This window comes from Anastrepha obliqua, chromosome 1 (assembly GCF_027943255.1).
Source record: "Anastrepha obliqua isolate idAnaObli1 chromosome 1, idAnaObli1_1.0, whole genome shotgun sequence".
Lineage (NCBI taxonomy): Eukaryota > Metazoa > Arthropoda > Insecta > Diptera > Tephritidae > Anastrepha > Anastrepha obliqua.
This window is the reverse complement of record NC_072892.1, coordinates 103,284,271-103,299,945: the sequence shown is the minus strand read 5'-3', so window position 1 is coordinate 103,299,945 and position 15,675 is coordinate 103,284,271. Positions and strand designations below refer to the sequence as shown.

Here is a 15,675-nt window from a genome sequence, read left to right as displayed (position 1 = left end):
TTGTCCCACTCTGTATATGAATATGTATAAATTTATATTAAACAAATCTTATTTTTTTGCTATAAACTCAGATATGGCTAATTTCATTAAGATCAGATACCTGTCGAATTAGCTGTACACTTTTTGCAGCAAATCGTGAAACAAATGCGAAGATTAAACATAAATTACACCCATAGCCAAAAGTATTTGCACAAAAGTATGCACAATGTTTACTAGAAAGCCTTTGTTTGTTGTTGTTAAACAACATGTATTGAAACATGTTGTTGTTGTTGTTGAAATATTTAGACTATGCAAAGATAACTAATGCAAATTCAAAGACAATAACATTATATTTCATATTACAGAAAGCGCTTTAATTTCAGCTTTGTGTAAATACTTTTGGCTATGGCTGTATGTAACTCGCTTGCAAACAAATTGATCATTCAAGATTTTTAAGTCCACATGTAAATATAAATTATGCTCCTCCATAAACCCTTTCAAACTCTTTTACAATTTTTGTTTTTCTTATCACGTATTTTTGCAGATCTTCTTTGTGCTGCGCAAGAAGACAAGCCAAGTAACAACGCTTCATGTTATACATCATGGCTGCATGCCGATGTCCGTCTGGTTTGGTGTCAAGTTCACACCAGGTGCGTATATACGTGCCAACATACAAACATCATATGCATATGTAATTGTGTTTGTATGTTTGCATGTTCGTGTTTAAATAATAAAAAAAAATAACACGTAGAAAAGCGTCGTCAAAATTGACCTCCAAATCGCGCTTGCATAATTTCACGCTCACGCTCACTCTTTCTCAATTTTTTTTCTTTTATTCTCTCCCTCTCTCTCTTGCACACACTCTTCTTCCTTCCATACAGGTGGTCACAGCACTTTCTTCGGTCTACTCAACACATTCGTGCACATTGTTATGTACACGTATTACATGTTTTCGGCCATGGGTCCGCAATACCAGAAGTACTTGTGGTGGAAAAAATACTTGACTACATTGCAGATGGTAAAGTATCAATAAAGCATTGGCATTTTTTGTAATAAGAGTACTAATCGTTTATTTGTTTCCAACTCTCTGGAACTCTCAGGTTCAATTTGTGCTGATCATGGTGCACGCCTTCCAATTGCTCTTCATCGATTGCAACTATCCAAAGGCGTTCGTTTGGTGGATCGGCATGCACGCTGTGATGTTCTTCTTCCTGTTCAATGAATTTTACAAGAACGCTTATAAGGGACGTCGCACGGTAAGTGAACGCCTAAAGGCATGCTACTCCACCGGCTGCAAGCATTTTGCGAATGTAGTATGCGCTTTATATTTTAGACCTGTAGATGTGATTGTATTTATACTTTTAGTATCTATGTATTTGGCTTTTGTGTTTCCCTCGGTAGCACTGCACAAATTACACACACAATACTTGTATATTTGTATTTATTTATTTTTTTTTTTGTAATATCCCCGAGCACACTATCGCACAAGGGTATTATATTGTTCAGGAAATGGTTGACAGCCTAGCGGTATCGAGAAAGATATAGACATATGTATGCATGCATGTCAAAATGTTCAAAATTACGAGAGAAATAGATTTAATCAGGTTTGCCTGTTCATCCGTTGCTGTTGTTGTAACAACACGCAGAAATATTTGGCTTATACTGCTGGAGTGACAGTCTTTGAACGGATGTAAATCCGGGTTGCTCTGGTAACGTAGAGCCAAGTCGTGGGAAAAGAGGCATACAGTTCAAATTCGAATTAAATTTGGCGCACACACCCCACGACAAAACGAGAGCACATCATCATTTTGGGCATTTTTCTTTTCTTTTTTTGAATTTTAATTACTATTTTTGTAGAAGTATAGCGCATTGTCTAACAGAAACAATATGTAACACATTTTGACTTTTTTTTCAAAAATTAGAAATATTGGTCAAACTTTTCATCAATCTTCCATTATTTTTAATTAGAATTTCTAGAAAAATTTTTGGCATGCATAAAACTTCTTACTACAATATTAGGTGCGCAACTAAGTTCTTGCTATTTTTTTTTATGAAAATACAACTTTTGTCTGAAAAAATGGTTACAAGTGAATCGTTAAAAGTATTGCCCATCGCTGGCTACTACTTTTTCCCATCTTTCTGGTAGATTTCGAATAACGTCGCGGTAAAACTGCTCATCTTTTGAGGCTATCCACGGATCAAGCCATTTTTTGATGTCTTCATATGAATGGAACTGCTGGTCGGCTAGACCATGTGCCATTAATCGGAACAGGTGATAATCGGACGGCGCAATATCTGAAGAATATAGGGGGTGCGGTAGGATTTCCCATTTCAGTGTTTCCAGGTAGGTTTTAACGGGTTTGGAAACGTGTGACCGAGCGTTGTCATGCTGTAGAATCACTTTTTCATGCCTCCCCGCGTATTGCGACCACTTCTCGCGCAGTATTCGACTCAATCGCATCAATTGAAGTCAATACCGATCCCCGGTGATGGTTTCGCTTAATTTTAACAGTTCATAATAAATAACACCAACTTGGTCCCACCAAATACATAACATAACCTTCGCAACGTGAATATTCGGCCGAGGCGACGACGTAGAAGCATGACCGGACAGTCCACATGACTTTATTTTCTTTGGATCACTGTAATGAATCCAGTTTTCATCACCCGTCACGATGCGATGAAGAAAACCCTTCCTTTTTGCCACTAGAGCAGTTGTTCACAGGCGAAAAAACGACGTTCAACATCCCTTGGTTTTAACTCATAAGGAACCCAAGACCCCTGTTTCTGAATCATTCCCAAAGCATGCAGTCGCTGGGAAATGGATTGGTGGGTAACTCCTAATACTAAAGAAAGCTTTTCTTGTGTTTCACACGGATCGTCATTGAGCAATGCCTTCAATTCAGCGTCTTCGAAGATTTTTGCCCTTCACTTAAAGCAGCATCTCCATAAACTTTCTCGATGCGCTTCAGCCGCCGTTTTTTTTTTCGAATGAAAGAGGAAAATCAGCACCTCCCGCAAATGAGGATTATTCGGCACAAAATCAGACATTTTCACAAGCCCAAAAGTATATGATACCAAAACAAAATCACTAATGTGTCGAAGCAGTTTGCATTCAACAGTACCGCAAACTCTTAAATTTTTATAAACACATTGTACAAAACAACAACGCAATACTTCGTTAAAAAGTTATGGACATTTCTTCGCTTTATTTCTATAATAAAATTAACATAGTTAGGATTGTCTGATTTAGATCAAATATACTCAGTTTTTTTTCATAACTTTTGTGCAATTTGGAGATAGTTTCATAATTCCGCGATTGAAATAATCTTCGTTCCTATAGGTAAAAAGGTTGACCATCTCAATTTCCCAAGCATTCCTTTAGTCCAGCTGATGGGTGAATCAATGGGGTGAAATAGTATGGCACCCTTGCATTGAGATTCATCTTGCGACAGACCTCATGCATGACTCCAAATGGTTTTCTAGCTATTTTTCAGTTCCTGGGTAAAGTAAAAAATGCTCACAAAACCTTTGAATTGCCGTATAGTGCGACCTGATGCTATGTACACATCATGAGGTCTAGTAGTCCACCTAATATTTCAACATAGCTTATCTTATATTTACTTATGTATGAACATTGTAAGACATTGAACAGAATGTAAGACTCAAACATGAGCCACTTCTGCACTGAGATGTTCCGATATTCTTATTAAAAGCTGATAATAGGAAAACGCGTACTCACTGTTGAAGGTGGGGTATATACATACAACCAAAGCGAACCATTACCAAGATAAAATCTTGACCATTAAAATTGTGTCATAATCTGGTCTTCGGATTGTATTTTTTCTTTCACTTCTTTCAATAAATGGCGACATCTTTAAGTCAATGAAATCCGCAGTTTTTAATCAATAACTCAAGTATTTACACAATTTTAATTTTAGTTTTACCTTTTATGCTAATGATCAAAGCAAAGTATGCCGGCTATGTTGAGAAAAAATGAACGAATGAGTTTTTTTCACATGTAAAAGGGGATCGCGATATTCATTATTCTCACAAAACTGAATGGCATTTCAAAAGCTTGAATAATTAAAAGCAAAAAAGTTATGCAGCAAAAGATAAATGAAGTAAAGAAAACAAAGGAGTGTTTGAAATGAAATTTTTATGACCATCGCGGTATTCCCACGTGAAGCTAACCAAACAGATCTTAAATTAATTTTACAACCGCAATGAGTGATTCAGATTAAAAAATTGAAGAATGTTTAAATTAGGTGGGAAAAAAAAGTAAAGACAGTAATAGAAACTGAAGCTAAAGATTGGAGAAAAAAATTCGAAAATCACTAGAAAGTAAAAAAAACGATGTAATAAAAAAAAGTGACAAAAGACCTGAAAAAGTCAAAAATAAGATGGGAATGGAAAAAAATTAGCCTAGAAGGGAAACCTTAGGCAAAAGAAGAAATAAAAGTTATTTCACTTGTGCTAATAAAAAAATAGAGGAAAAATAAGGAAGAAGAAGAAAGAAGAATGGGGTGAAGCAAACAGAAAAAGGTGCATATGAAAATTAAAATGAAAACGAAAACGAAAGTATACGAGACTAATGCGAAACCACGAGGAAAAAGAAAGGAAATGGAAAGGAAAGTTAAAGGAACGGAAAAGGCAGTGAAAAGGGAAAGGAGAGAAAAAGGTAAAAGGAAAAGAAATGGGAATAAAAGGAAAGGAAAAGGAAAGAGAGAGGGAGAAGAAAAGGAAATAGAAGTAAGGAAAGGGAGGGAAAAGAAAGGAAAGGAAAGGAAAGGAAAGGAAAGGAAAGGAAAGGAAAAGGAAGGAAAGGAAAGGAAAGGAAAGGAAAGGAAAGGAAAGGAAAGGAAAGGAAAGGAAAGGAAAGGAAAGGAAAGGAAAGGAAAGGAAAGGAAAGGAAAGGAAAGGAAAGGAAAGGAAAGGAAAGGAAAGGAAAGGAAAAGTAAATAAAACGAGAAACAAAGAAGAAAAAGCTAAAGAAAGGAAGATTAAAGGAAAAAGAAAGAAAATGGGGAAAGAATACCAAAAACAAAAAAAAAAATGAAAATGAAAACGAAAACGAAAACTAAAATGAAAAAGATACAGTTAAAAATAAAGAAAACGGACAAAAAGAAGAAAAAAGAAAGAGAAAAAGGAAAAGGAAATTAAAAAAGGAAATAAGTGATAAAATGGTAATAAAATTGTAAGATAAAAACAAATTAAATAGAAAAAGTAAGAGAAAAAAATAGATAGTGAAGAGCAAAACTAAAAAGGTCAAAACAAAAGAAAAAGTAAATGAACCTAAAAGAGAAGAAAATAATGGATTAATAATAATAATAGTAATAGGAAAATGAAAGAGGTAAAGAAAATAAATAAAAAACAAGTGTAAGTGTAAAGATATGGAAGGGCCCTCCTAAAAACATTAAAAGTGAATAAAAAAATAGAAGAATTAAGTTTAGGAAAAGAGTACATGCAAAGGGTTGCAAAAGGTTGTGTAATAAAAAAGTGCAATGAAAATATGGAAATAAGATAAATAATTTATAATATCTGAAAAAAGGGAAAAAGTTAAGTCGTAAAGACAAGAAGTGAAGTCGAGTGTAGCTAATTCAATTCAATTTAATCCGACAGAAGTTAGTGATACCTGAAATTACTTCACCAACAAATGCTTGATTATGTCTTTCCAAATCAGAAAGCTTTTCCTGAAATGTTGCGTAAGACTTCCTAAGACTGAAACACGAACAGAAACACGAAAAGGTTGAATTTTGCGTTTTTAATAGCGGTCGCCTCTCGTCATGCAAAGGCAAACCTCCGAGTGTAATTGTGTCATGAAAATATCTTATGATTCTTATAAAAACCCGTCTGCCGTTCGGAGGCGGCATAAAACTGTAGGTCCTTCCAAAGCTGCCTACTTACTTACTTACACGGATTCTCACAACAAGAGTAGCGAAATCATATTTATTAGAAGATTTCCATTTTCTTCTGGAATTGATTTAAAAAATAGAGAATTGTCAGTTAAGCTTAACTTTTTTTTACTTCTATTTTACTCTTCACTATTTATCAATTTCTTATGTATTTGTGTTTTTATAGCAAAAACAAATACGCAAACCCAATTTAATCAAAATCGGATAATACTTTTTTTTTTACTTTTTTAATACTTTCGCCCACAAGGGAGGGGGCTTGGCAGTAAGCCAATCCTTACCATATTTGATATTTCTTCTTTCCTATGTGAAAGTAAATAATTTTAAAAGTTTCATTAAAATCGGAGCATATTTACTATTTTTGGCCGCCGCTTATATGGGTACGCCACACTGTGCGACATTTGCTCCGTACCCATACAAACTCTTTATTGAAAAAACGTAATTGAACGTAAGGTAATGCCACTTTTTAGAGCTCTTGATCCCCATACGATGAATAAATCTAATGATAAGAATCCACCCGGCTCGTTACTAAGTGTGGCTAATATTCTAAAATTTCTGATGCTAATCATAGTTTCACACCTTTTGTTATTGAAATAATTCCTGTCAACCTCTTTATTAAATGAATTATTAATGAAGTAAACTCATTATTAGTTGACTGAAGCATTCGTCGCTTAAGCCATCAAATAGTAACTAAAATAAAATACACATAGCACTTATTCCTTTTGATAACAAATTATTACAAATGATTAAAAGTTAGTTAAAATTATAGCAATAGTTTGTCAAAAGTGTGACTAGTCAGAGTATCGGTACGACTCGCTCGAATGTGACGCGATTTCAGCAAGGCTAATGCTACTACCACTGCCAAGTACGCACATAAATTTTTTGCTTTCTACTACACCAAAATTATTGCATCCATCCATTATTATGCCAGTCAATATGGAATTTTGTCTAATTGGGTTGACGCTAGCAGCCGAAAATAATGTGTAAAAGCAACAACTAGGACAACCACTCGTTAAAATCAAAATATTTGCATGAACCGAAAGAGGCTCGACAGCACCAAAAAAAAAACGAAAAAAATCAATATAAGTACATATATAATCTGAAGGAAATAACTAAGACGAAGATTGCCAACATCAAAACATAAAAAATCATAAAAACAAAAAATTGAAAAATCGAAAAATCGAAAAAAAACGAAAAAATCATGGTAGCAATCGCACACACAACGACACCTATTGCAATGAAAGGTGCAACAACAAACAGGCATACAAAATACGAGTAATGAACCATCAGCGTATTTGTGCGATGACAACGAAACTCGTAGCGCAGGCGATGATGAAGGCGATAACGATGGTGTTGATGCTTGGCGCTTGGCGCTTGTCGGCGGTGATGATGCAAGTGAAAGTTTCGATTATTACATAACAGAACAATGAATTTCACGGTTTGCTACTAGGTTTATGATTTTTTCTGTTTTTCTTTCTCGGTTACTGGGTTTTTCGGTTGCTCTGCGATGACTCGACATACGACCATTTCTTAACACCACTACCATAGCGAAAGATGCGAGGAATGTGTACCTTCATCTTTGGTTGCCATGGCGAATGCTGTTGATAGCATTTTCGTTGTAACTGTAATAATACATGTAGCTATGGGGCACACAAGTAACATAAATACAAAGAAGAGAGCAACACGAAAAAGTTTCGCATGTAAGATTTTTGTAAGCTCACCGCGCGTAGTTTAAGGAGAGGCCAAAAGACGTTTAACTATTCACGAGCGATTAAGTGCACTAACGGGTTTTTTTATCGTATTCTCCTTAGTGACGAAAAATGTATCCGTAACTGCAAAACAAAGTGAAAAAAATCGTCGTCGATGGCGCTTGAGCTGAGTGAGCAACACTTCCGTTCTCACTGGAAGCCCGAGAATTAGAGAAGTTTCTTTGAAGCTTGGTCCACATGCAACCACAAAAATGGGAAGAATCATCGCTTGCCTAATTTTCCAGAAATAAATGGGCAATAAAACTTAAAAAAAGAAAATATGCAAGGGTTTCCTAGTATATTGGAAAGGATATTAGTATTCATAACCCCCTTGAAATATTATTTATAAAAATATGACAGGCTTACTTGCTTTGAAGCCGCATGCATATTTACTTGTATACACGTACATTAGGGTGGTTCAATTTTTTTTTACATCGTTTCATAAAAGTGTAATATGAAATTGATTATGAAAAAGTCCACTGGAGCGTAGCTCTAAAGACAATTTGGAGCCCCCCAAAATTTAATAGAAACTAAGTCTGTGCTAACATATTTAAGTTGCCTCATATTTTTACAATATTCGCAATATTTTTCATGTAAAATTTTTTTCGTTAGTTTTTGATCAAAATATATTACTTTGTATAATAAAAGCTTTATAAATCAAAGTTCAAAACTTTGTATAAAGTCCACGAAATTTAAAAAATTTTAAAAACTTTACAAAGTTAAAGTTTTAAAGACTCCAAGACCCTTAAAAAAATTCAAAAACTAAAAAGCTTTAAAATTCTTTTTAAATTTAAATTTAAATTCAAACTAAAATTATTTTAAAATTTTTTAAATTCTTTTTAAATTTTTATTTAAAAAAATATTTTGTAAAAAATTAGAAAATTTGTATTTCTTTTAAATTTTTGTTTTATTTTTATTAAATTTTTTGAAAAAATTTTAAATTTCTTAATTAGAATTTTAAAAGTTTTAAAGACTCCAAGACCCTTAAAAAATTTCAAAAACTAAAAAACTTTAAAAATCTTTTTAAATTTAAATTTAAATTCAAACTAAAACTATTTTTAAATTTATAAATTCTTTTTAAATTTTTATTAACATTTTTTTTTTGTAAAAAATTTGAAAATTTGTATTTCTTTTAAATTTTTGTTTTATTTTTATTAAATTTTTCGAAAAATTTTTAAATTTCTTAATTAGAATTTTTAGAAAGCATCTGGGTAAGCTTTAAACCTACCCATTTTATTTTGGTACAACAAAGTGACAGTCTAAAGTCGTTCAAAAATTTCGTTGATTTTTGATAATTCTCCCACACATGCTCGGAAGTCTTTTATATGAAAGAAAATACTCAACGTCGTATTAAAAAAAATTATGTATTTTTGATTTATTTAATCGCAAGATCGCGCTACAAGGCTAATATTGTAATGGTTTGATATTATAGTAAGAAAAGTGACTGGATGTAATTTTTTTATATACTTGCAAAAAAAACAAAAACAATTAAATTTGATAATACTTAAATATTTTATGTTATTTTTTTTCTATTCATAACTTTCTTTTATAATTAACAACGTTTTCACAATTATTTTGTTGTTAGATCCGTTCTACTTTCAACATGAGACTGCTTTCCTCTTCTTATTACCTCCATATTCGTAACTGCCTCTCTGCCTCCTTATTAATTGAAGATAGCTTCTTTCAAAATTTGGGCTCAAAATGAGCTTTAGACCTATACTTTATTAGACTTTTTTCTCAGAATTTTATGTAGAATCCGAATCTGCTAGGAATGTTGCGAGAGTAAATTATTCCATACAAATTGGCCCGCCCTAATGTACATACATTAATAGATATTTATAACTAATTATATATAGAAATTCCTAGTACTATTTAGTGGTAGAAATTAGTTTAACCCTTTAAGTTTTAACCCTAAAATGTCTGACAGTATCGCCAGAGCCACCAGCATCTTTAGACAACTGTTTGATTTTTATATGATTTTAGTAGGCGATTCGTATGTCTAAACTATTCTATCTACATATGTATGCTATGCTATATGTATGCATATGCTTGTTGTACATATTTTGCTATTTGTAGTCATTTCATTACGTGCTCTACCTTGAAATCTTGCAGGACCACCTTTTTCAATACACCTTGCTTGCAATAAAATATATGTTTGTATCTATCAATTCATCAAACTATCAAGCAAATATTTTTTTCTATCTATTCATGGAATTTTCGTCGTTACTTCACTAAGCGAACGATAAACACGCTTTCTATTTTTGTTTTGAATAAATTTTTGAAATTACATATCATGGCACAAAAATGAAGGCAGTTCCACTTAATGACATTAGCAGCCATGTTTAGCTTTTAGCTTTTGCTGGCACAAAGGCATCTTCATCGCCGGTTTAAAAATTTTAATTATTTTTTTTTTCAATTGCCATCAATTCAATTCAAATTGAATTTTGTAAAAAAAAAAGAAAAAAATGGGTTGCGCATTTACAAGCTGAAAAAATACAAGGAATCCGGTATACAGCTTTTTTAATTTATTTGTAACTATTAACAATATGGCAAAGCTGCTACTACTCTGACAATAGCTGCTGTTAAATGTGCGCGTGAAATAAAATAATATATCTCGACTGTGAACAGAGTACTACCCTTAAGTAGCAATTTCCAATACATGTATCAGTCAATATTGTTGCTGGCAATATGCTTCTGCTCAGCAAATATTAGGTAACAATATGAACAAATTATAGAGCTCGAATTTGAAGTGAAACTATCTTATTTTTTTATCCAGATACATATTGAATATTCATCGCCCAAATTTCCATACAAACATACATATATACATACGTTCATACATACATACATATACTGCTCTTATATGCTTCCTGCATCTTAACAAACATTGCAAATATCTACCACAGTGCATATGCAATTGTTGTTGTGTGAGCTTGCGAAGTGCTTTACCATCAGCCAACCAACTACTATGTATGAGAAAAACAGAAGACTTAAGCTAAGAACTTCATCCTAAATAATTTGAATGTATTTTTTTTATTTTCGTTTCATCCTGTGTCGTCTGCTTGCTTGCCGCATACAACTGTGATCAACTGTAACAACTACAACAACCAATCAACTGTCACCGCTACTACTACTACTACTACTACTACTACTCTCTATCAATCGTACAATCAATCAATCAATCAATCAATCAATGAATTAATAATGCATTCACCAACATGGCTCATTCATGCATTCGATCAATTCATCAATCAACGAAAAAACCAACTAAAACCAAAACCCTGTATCCATTCAATTGTATCGTAAAATTGCTTATTTAATATGTGTGACTGTGTGTGCGTGTGTGTCATAACCTGATGCACCTATCGCTGCTTCCCATTGCACCAAAATATCACAATCTTATTCGTTTTGCATGGTGTATTTGGGATACTAATTGTGTTGATGATGTATTTTCATGTTTTTCTTGCTTTTGACGCAAAATAGAAACACAAAAACTTATTGATGTTTATTTTGCAGCGCAAAGAGAAGGACGACGATATTGATGTGAAGCAATCGAACAAAGTCGATGGTGAGGAGCAGAAGGCGTTACAATCAAACGGTTGCATCAGTAATGGCATTATCTGTAATGGTAATATTGCCAATGGACTCACAAAGAATGGCTACAAAACAGCGTCGGCATCGCTGGCCAATGGCAGCGGCGCCAGCATGAATGGCAGCGTCAAGACAGCAACGGCGAATGGCAGCGTGCACAAGAGTGGAGAAGCGCCGCTGTTAGCCAATGGGCATAGCAAAATGGGTGGTGAACTTTCGGCGCAGCTGACGCAACGGAAATTGCAACAGACACAAAAATAATATAGGGTAATAGGCGCAGCCATCAATGCTACGACGACGACGACGGCGACGTCGACGTCAGCAACGACTAAGCAAACTGCGCAAAAAGCTAAGAAACCACAAATGCAAAAACAAAACAAAGCAAAAAAACAAACATAAAAACCAAACAAGGTTGGGAAGAAAAGTAAAACAAAAAAACAATATACCTATATATAAAATTTAAAATTAATTAATTATTAGTTATTACAAGAGGAAATTAAAGTGTAAAAGGCAAAGAAAAATAGAAACAACAAACAATAAGGTGAAAAAGAGAAGAAAAAATTAATAAGCATTAGTTTTTTTATTATCTGATATACATACATACAATACATACAAATCAATTTATAAATTTATACACATACACACATATGCGATGCATAAAAACATTCAATATACACACACACACATACACCTGTGCATATGTACGCATGCCAGCAGGCACATACAAAAAGCTCACTTTTATTGCACTGTTAAAAATATGGATTAAATAAAATATTGCAAACGCTGGCAATTCGGCAACACCATTAAAACGAGGGTAATCAGAGCTGTGCACTTTGCTAACTAATCAAAATATATCAGGTTTAACTAATTTTTTCTGCAAAGAAAAGTTTTTGAATAAATATGCAAACACATAATATTTTTTAAAGAGATAAAGAGCTTTCAGCCGATCGTTAACAGGCGTAACACTTATTAATGACAGCACTTGTTTTGATGAAAGCTCATTTAATGCTCTATAAATTAGGGGAAAGTGGAAACATAAATTTTAAAATAAATAAATAATAAATAATATAATAAATGCCAAAACCATGATGAACCTGTTGCTGAGCTGCAAAATAAAACCAGCTGCAAAGTAAAGCGAATAATTCCACTAAGCGACGGAAGTTATAAAAGCTGTGGAAAATTAATATTCGCAGATAGTCAAATTTGCGTTTGAGACCACTGAAAAGTTTTGATATGTTGCAAGGCAAATTGAGATATACTTTCATCTACACGTAGTTTTCATTAACTTATTTTATTCGATGCGCAAAACTTATGAAGTCTTTTAAAAAGTATTTTCAAATTACTTGCCGAAATTCAAAATTTTAAATTTTTGATGGCATTTGAGATAAATCATAGTGTCCTGTTCGCATTTCACGCGCAATAAGCTGCCAAAATGCATGTCAAATTTTTGGCCGTGGAATAGGCGAGAATTTTCACAAATTTTTTTAGAAAAAAAGCGCGCAACATGATGCTAGCAACATTTTTCACCTTCCTTTAAATTGCATTTGCTATTTAAAATTTGTCAAAAGTGGCAGTTCCTCGAATTTAGAATTCAAAGGCACGAAGAAATCAAGTAAATAATTTTTGTACTCAAAATTTTGTGGGATTGCTTTGAAAATTTACAGTGTTAGGTGATTTTTTGCAATTAATTGAGATATAAAAATTTATTTAACTTGAATCAATGTAACACTTTTTATTAATTGATTTATAATTTTTGCTTATTCGCTATATTTCGATATTTTTAATATTTTTTTGTTTTTTGAATTGTGTATCACAGTAACAGAATAGAATTGTGTATTGTACAACAATTGCTATAAATCAGTTGATGCGAAAGAGCATTACCAAACTTACGGAAATAAGTCTAAACGGCCACTCATAGCAAAACACATTTAACAAACTACCAAGTAATAAACCGCTAAAGTACTATTTTATTCTGTTCATCCCTAATTTCCATCTCAGCTAATTGGTTTAGAACCAATAAAGGTGGCAAGCTTCGCAAAAGCTGGACAATTTACCAAACTGATTGTCAAATTTTCAGTGCCTCTGACTTTCACCACTGTCAGCAAATGTATTTGTTTATATTTTCCTTTCAATTGTGTTTGACAATTGTAGCCGCTGCTACTTTGCACTGAACCAAACGACAGCGAAGCTCTCTGCCGAAACTCTCTTTTATCTCATTGCAAATATCTCAATACAAAATGCATTGCCGTGAGATGTGCGTGAAATTTCTTATGTAGCGCACGGCGTGGAAACATTGCGCAATATGCCAGCAAACATGATTCAGCAACATTTTTCCATTCATATTTCAGATTTCATGTCATGTTATTTAAAATTAAAACTGGCAGTTCCTGTACGAGTTTTTGAATGCCCGAGTTTGAATGCTCCGAAGGCATTTTAAAGCGAAACGTCTTCGCAAAGAGTGTCAGTTAATCTTCTTTAAATTTTTTGTATCAATATATGTACCAATTTGTTTAAAAACTCTTTGCTTACTTCTCATGAGTGTTGGTCATAAATTTAATGTTTCTTCTCATTTGACAATCAATGTTGCTAGCAACAATTCACTGCAATCAAATTCATGTTGCTGGCGAAACTTTTTCTATCATTTAACGTTCCTTCTCATTTGACAATCAATGTTGCTGGCGAAATTTCACGACTATGAAGTTAGTACTAGCCTCAAAGGGAGTAGTCAGGAAAATCGCACAGTGTCAAACAAACCATTTAATGCGTGCTGTTGCTCATATGCACACACACACACACACAAACATTTTTTACACTCATACAAATGCACACAAACATACTATGCATATGTACATATAGTGATACATACTTATGGATGTGTGTATGGCATACACTTATGCGTATAGGAAGAGAAAAGTAATAAACAACTCAAAAATGTACTCAAACCATTTACGATAAACTATAGTAAAAGCAAACAATAAATGTTGATAAAAACAACAAATAATATCGGTTTAGGTATGCAATTTATGCAATAAATGCATGTATGTACTTTCGTTATATTATATTTTCTAGTTTATGTCATATTTAACTGCTAAGTAACCTGTTTCTATTCTTAGTTTTTTCCATTTTTTTCAGTTTTTTGTTGTACAAAAGATTATAAAAATGCAAGTAAAACGAAAACAAAAACTTATTGAATGTTAAACGAAAATAATAAAAAAAAGTCATTTAAATTGCAGCAAAGTGAAAAGGCAAACAAAACCCTATTTATATATAAGTATAATATTATATATAATATATAAAAACACAAAAACAAAAACAAAAATGGTACGAAAAGAAAACTTAATTATAGTTACACATTAAATGCTAGTTGCAAATGAAATTAATTAAATTAAAATAATTAATTGATTAATTGATTAAGGCATAGTAAGAGCGAGAAGAGTGTTTGATAAGAAAATAAAATATAAATAAAAATATAAAAAATAAAAAATAAAAAATAAAAAATAAAAAATAAAAAATAGAATAAAAATACAAATAAAAATCTATATTTAAACGAGAATGTGGGTAAATAAAATTACATTACATCTTATTATTAAAAGGGAAAATAAAATTTATTACGCGCTTACCACACTAAACACAACGGGTTCCACGACGAGCAAACTAAGCATACATGCATACATAAATTGCTGTGTGCGTGCAACTCGGGCTTTACGCTTACATAACTACACGACTAGATGCATTCATTCTAATTACATATATACGGATATTCGGGTATTGGGGCGATTGTAAAACTGTACAATGTGGTAGCATATTATTAAACAATTGTGAGAATATAGAAATATTTCTGTATATTGTAAAAAAAAACAACAAAGATAATACAATATAAATAGAAATATGTATATATATATATATATACATAAATCATACTACATACGTATATGTATATATATATATATAAATATGTTTCTATTACAATATATTTAGCAATAATTTCTTTAAATATAAGAGCAATCCTAAATGGTTCGTGCCGCCACACAGAAAAACACAAAAAACCATAGTCAATAAAATATGAGATAAAATAAAACTAAAATAAAAAACTATAAAAAATTAAAAAAAAATAAAAACAAATACAAAACCTTTGTAGTTTATGAATGAGAGTACGTCAAAAGTGAAAGGGAATAATTTATAAGTGAAATAAAATGGGGGAAAAATAGCTTAAAAATTAAACTTTCCACATATAATATATAAATATGTAAATTTAGCTACAAATAGGCGTTTAATTCAAAGACTCTTCACTTGTGTATGGCGAAATTTTACAATAAGAAGAAGAACCGAGTCAAGTGATTTTTTTCCAAATTCATGTAGAAACAAATTTTAGTGAAAAAAAAAGAAAAAAAAACCATAATGAAATGCAAATTAAAGCAGTCCAGCTTTTCGAAGCTTGCAAGAAC

The 15,675-nt window shown here is 32.4% G+C and overlaps 1 protein-coding gene across 3 annotated transcripts in view; it reads left to right on the top strand.

Annotated features, from left to right (window-relative positions):
* Positions 1 to 15,075, top strand: part of LOC129253452 (elongation of very long chain fatty acids protein AAEL008004) — a 47,230-nt gene extending 32,155 nt beyond the window's left edge. For 2 of the 3 annotated variants that reach the window (XM_054891826.1, XM_054891827.1), the window contains exons 6-9: positions 524 to 629; positions 861 to 997; positions 1,080 to 1,235; positions 11,123 to 15,075. In XM_054891826.1, coding sequence (XP_054747801.1) covers positions 524 to 629; positions 861 to 997; positions 1,080 to 1,235; positions 11,123 to 11,491 — 768 coding nt within the window. In that variant the 3' untranslated portion in view covers positions 11,492 to 15,075. The remainder of the gene's footprint in view (positions 1 to 523; positions 630 to 860; positions 998 to 1,079; positions 1,236 to 11,122) is intronic. The other variant, XM_054891828.1, reaches the window with a different exon arrangement.
* The last annotated feature ends 600 nt before the right edge of the window (positions 15,076 to 15,675 follow it).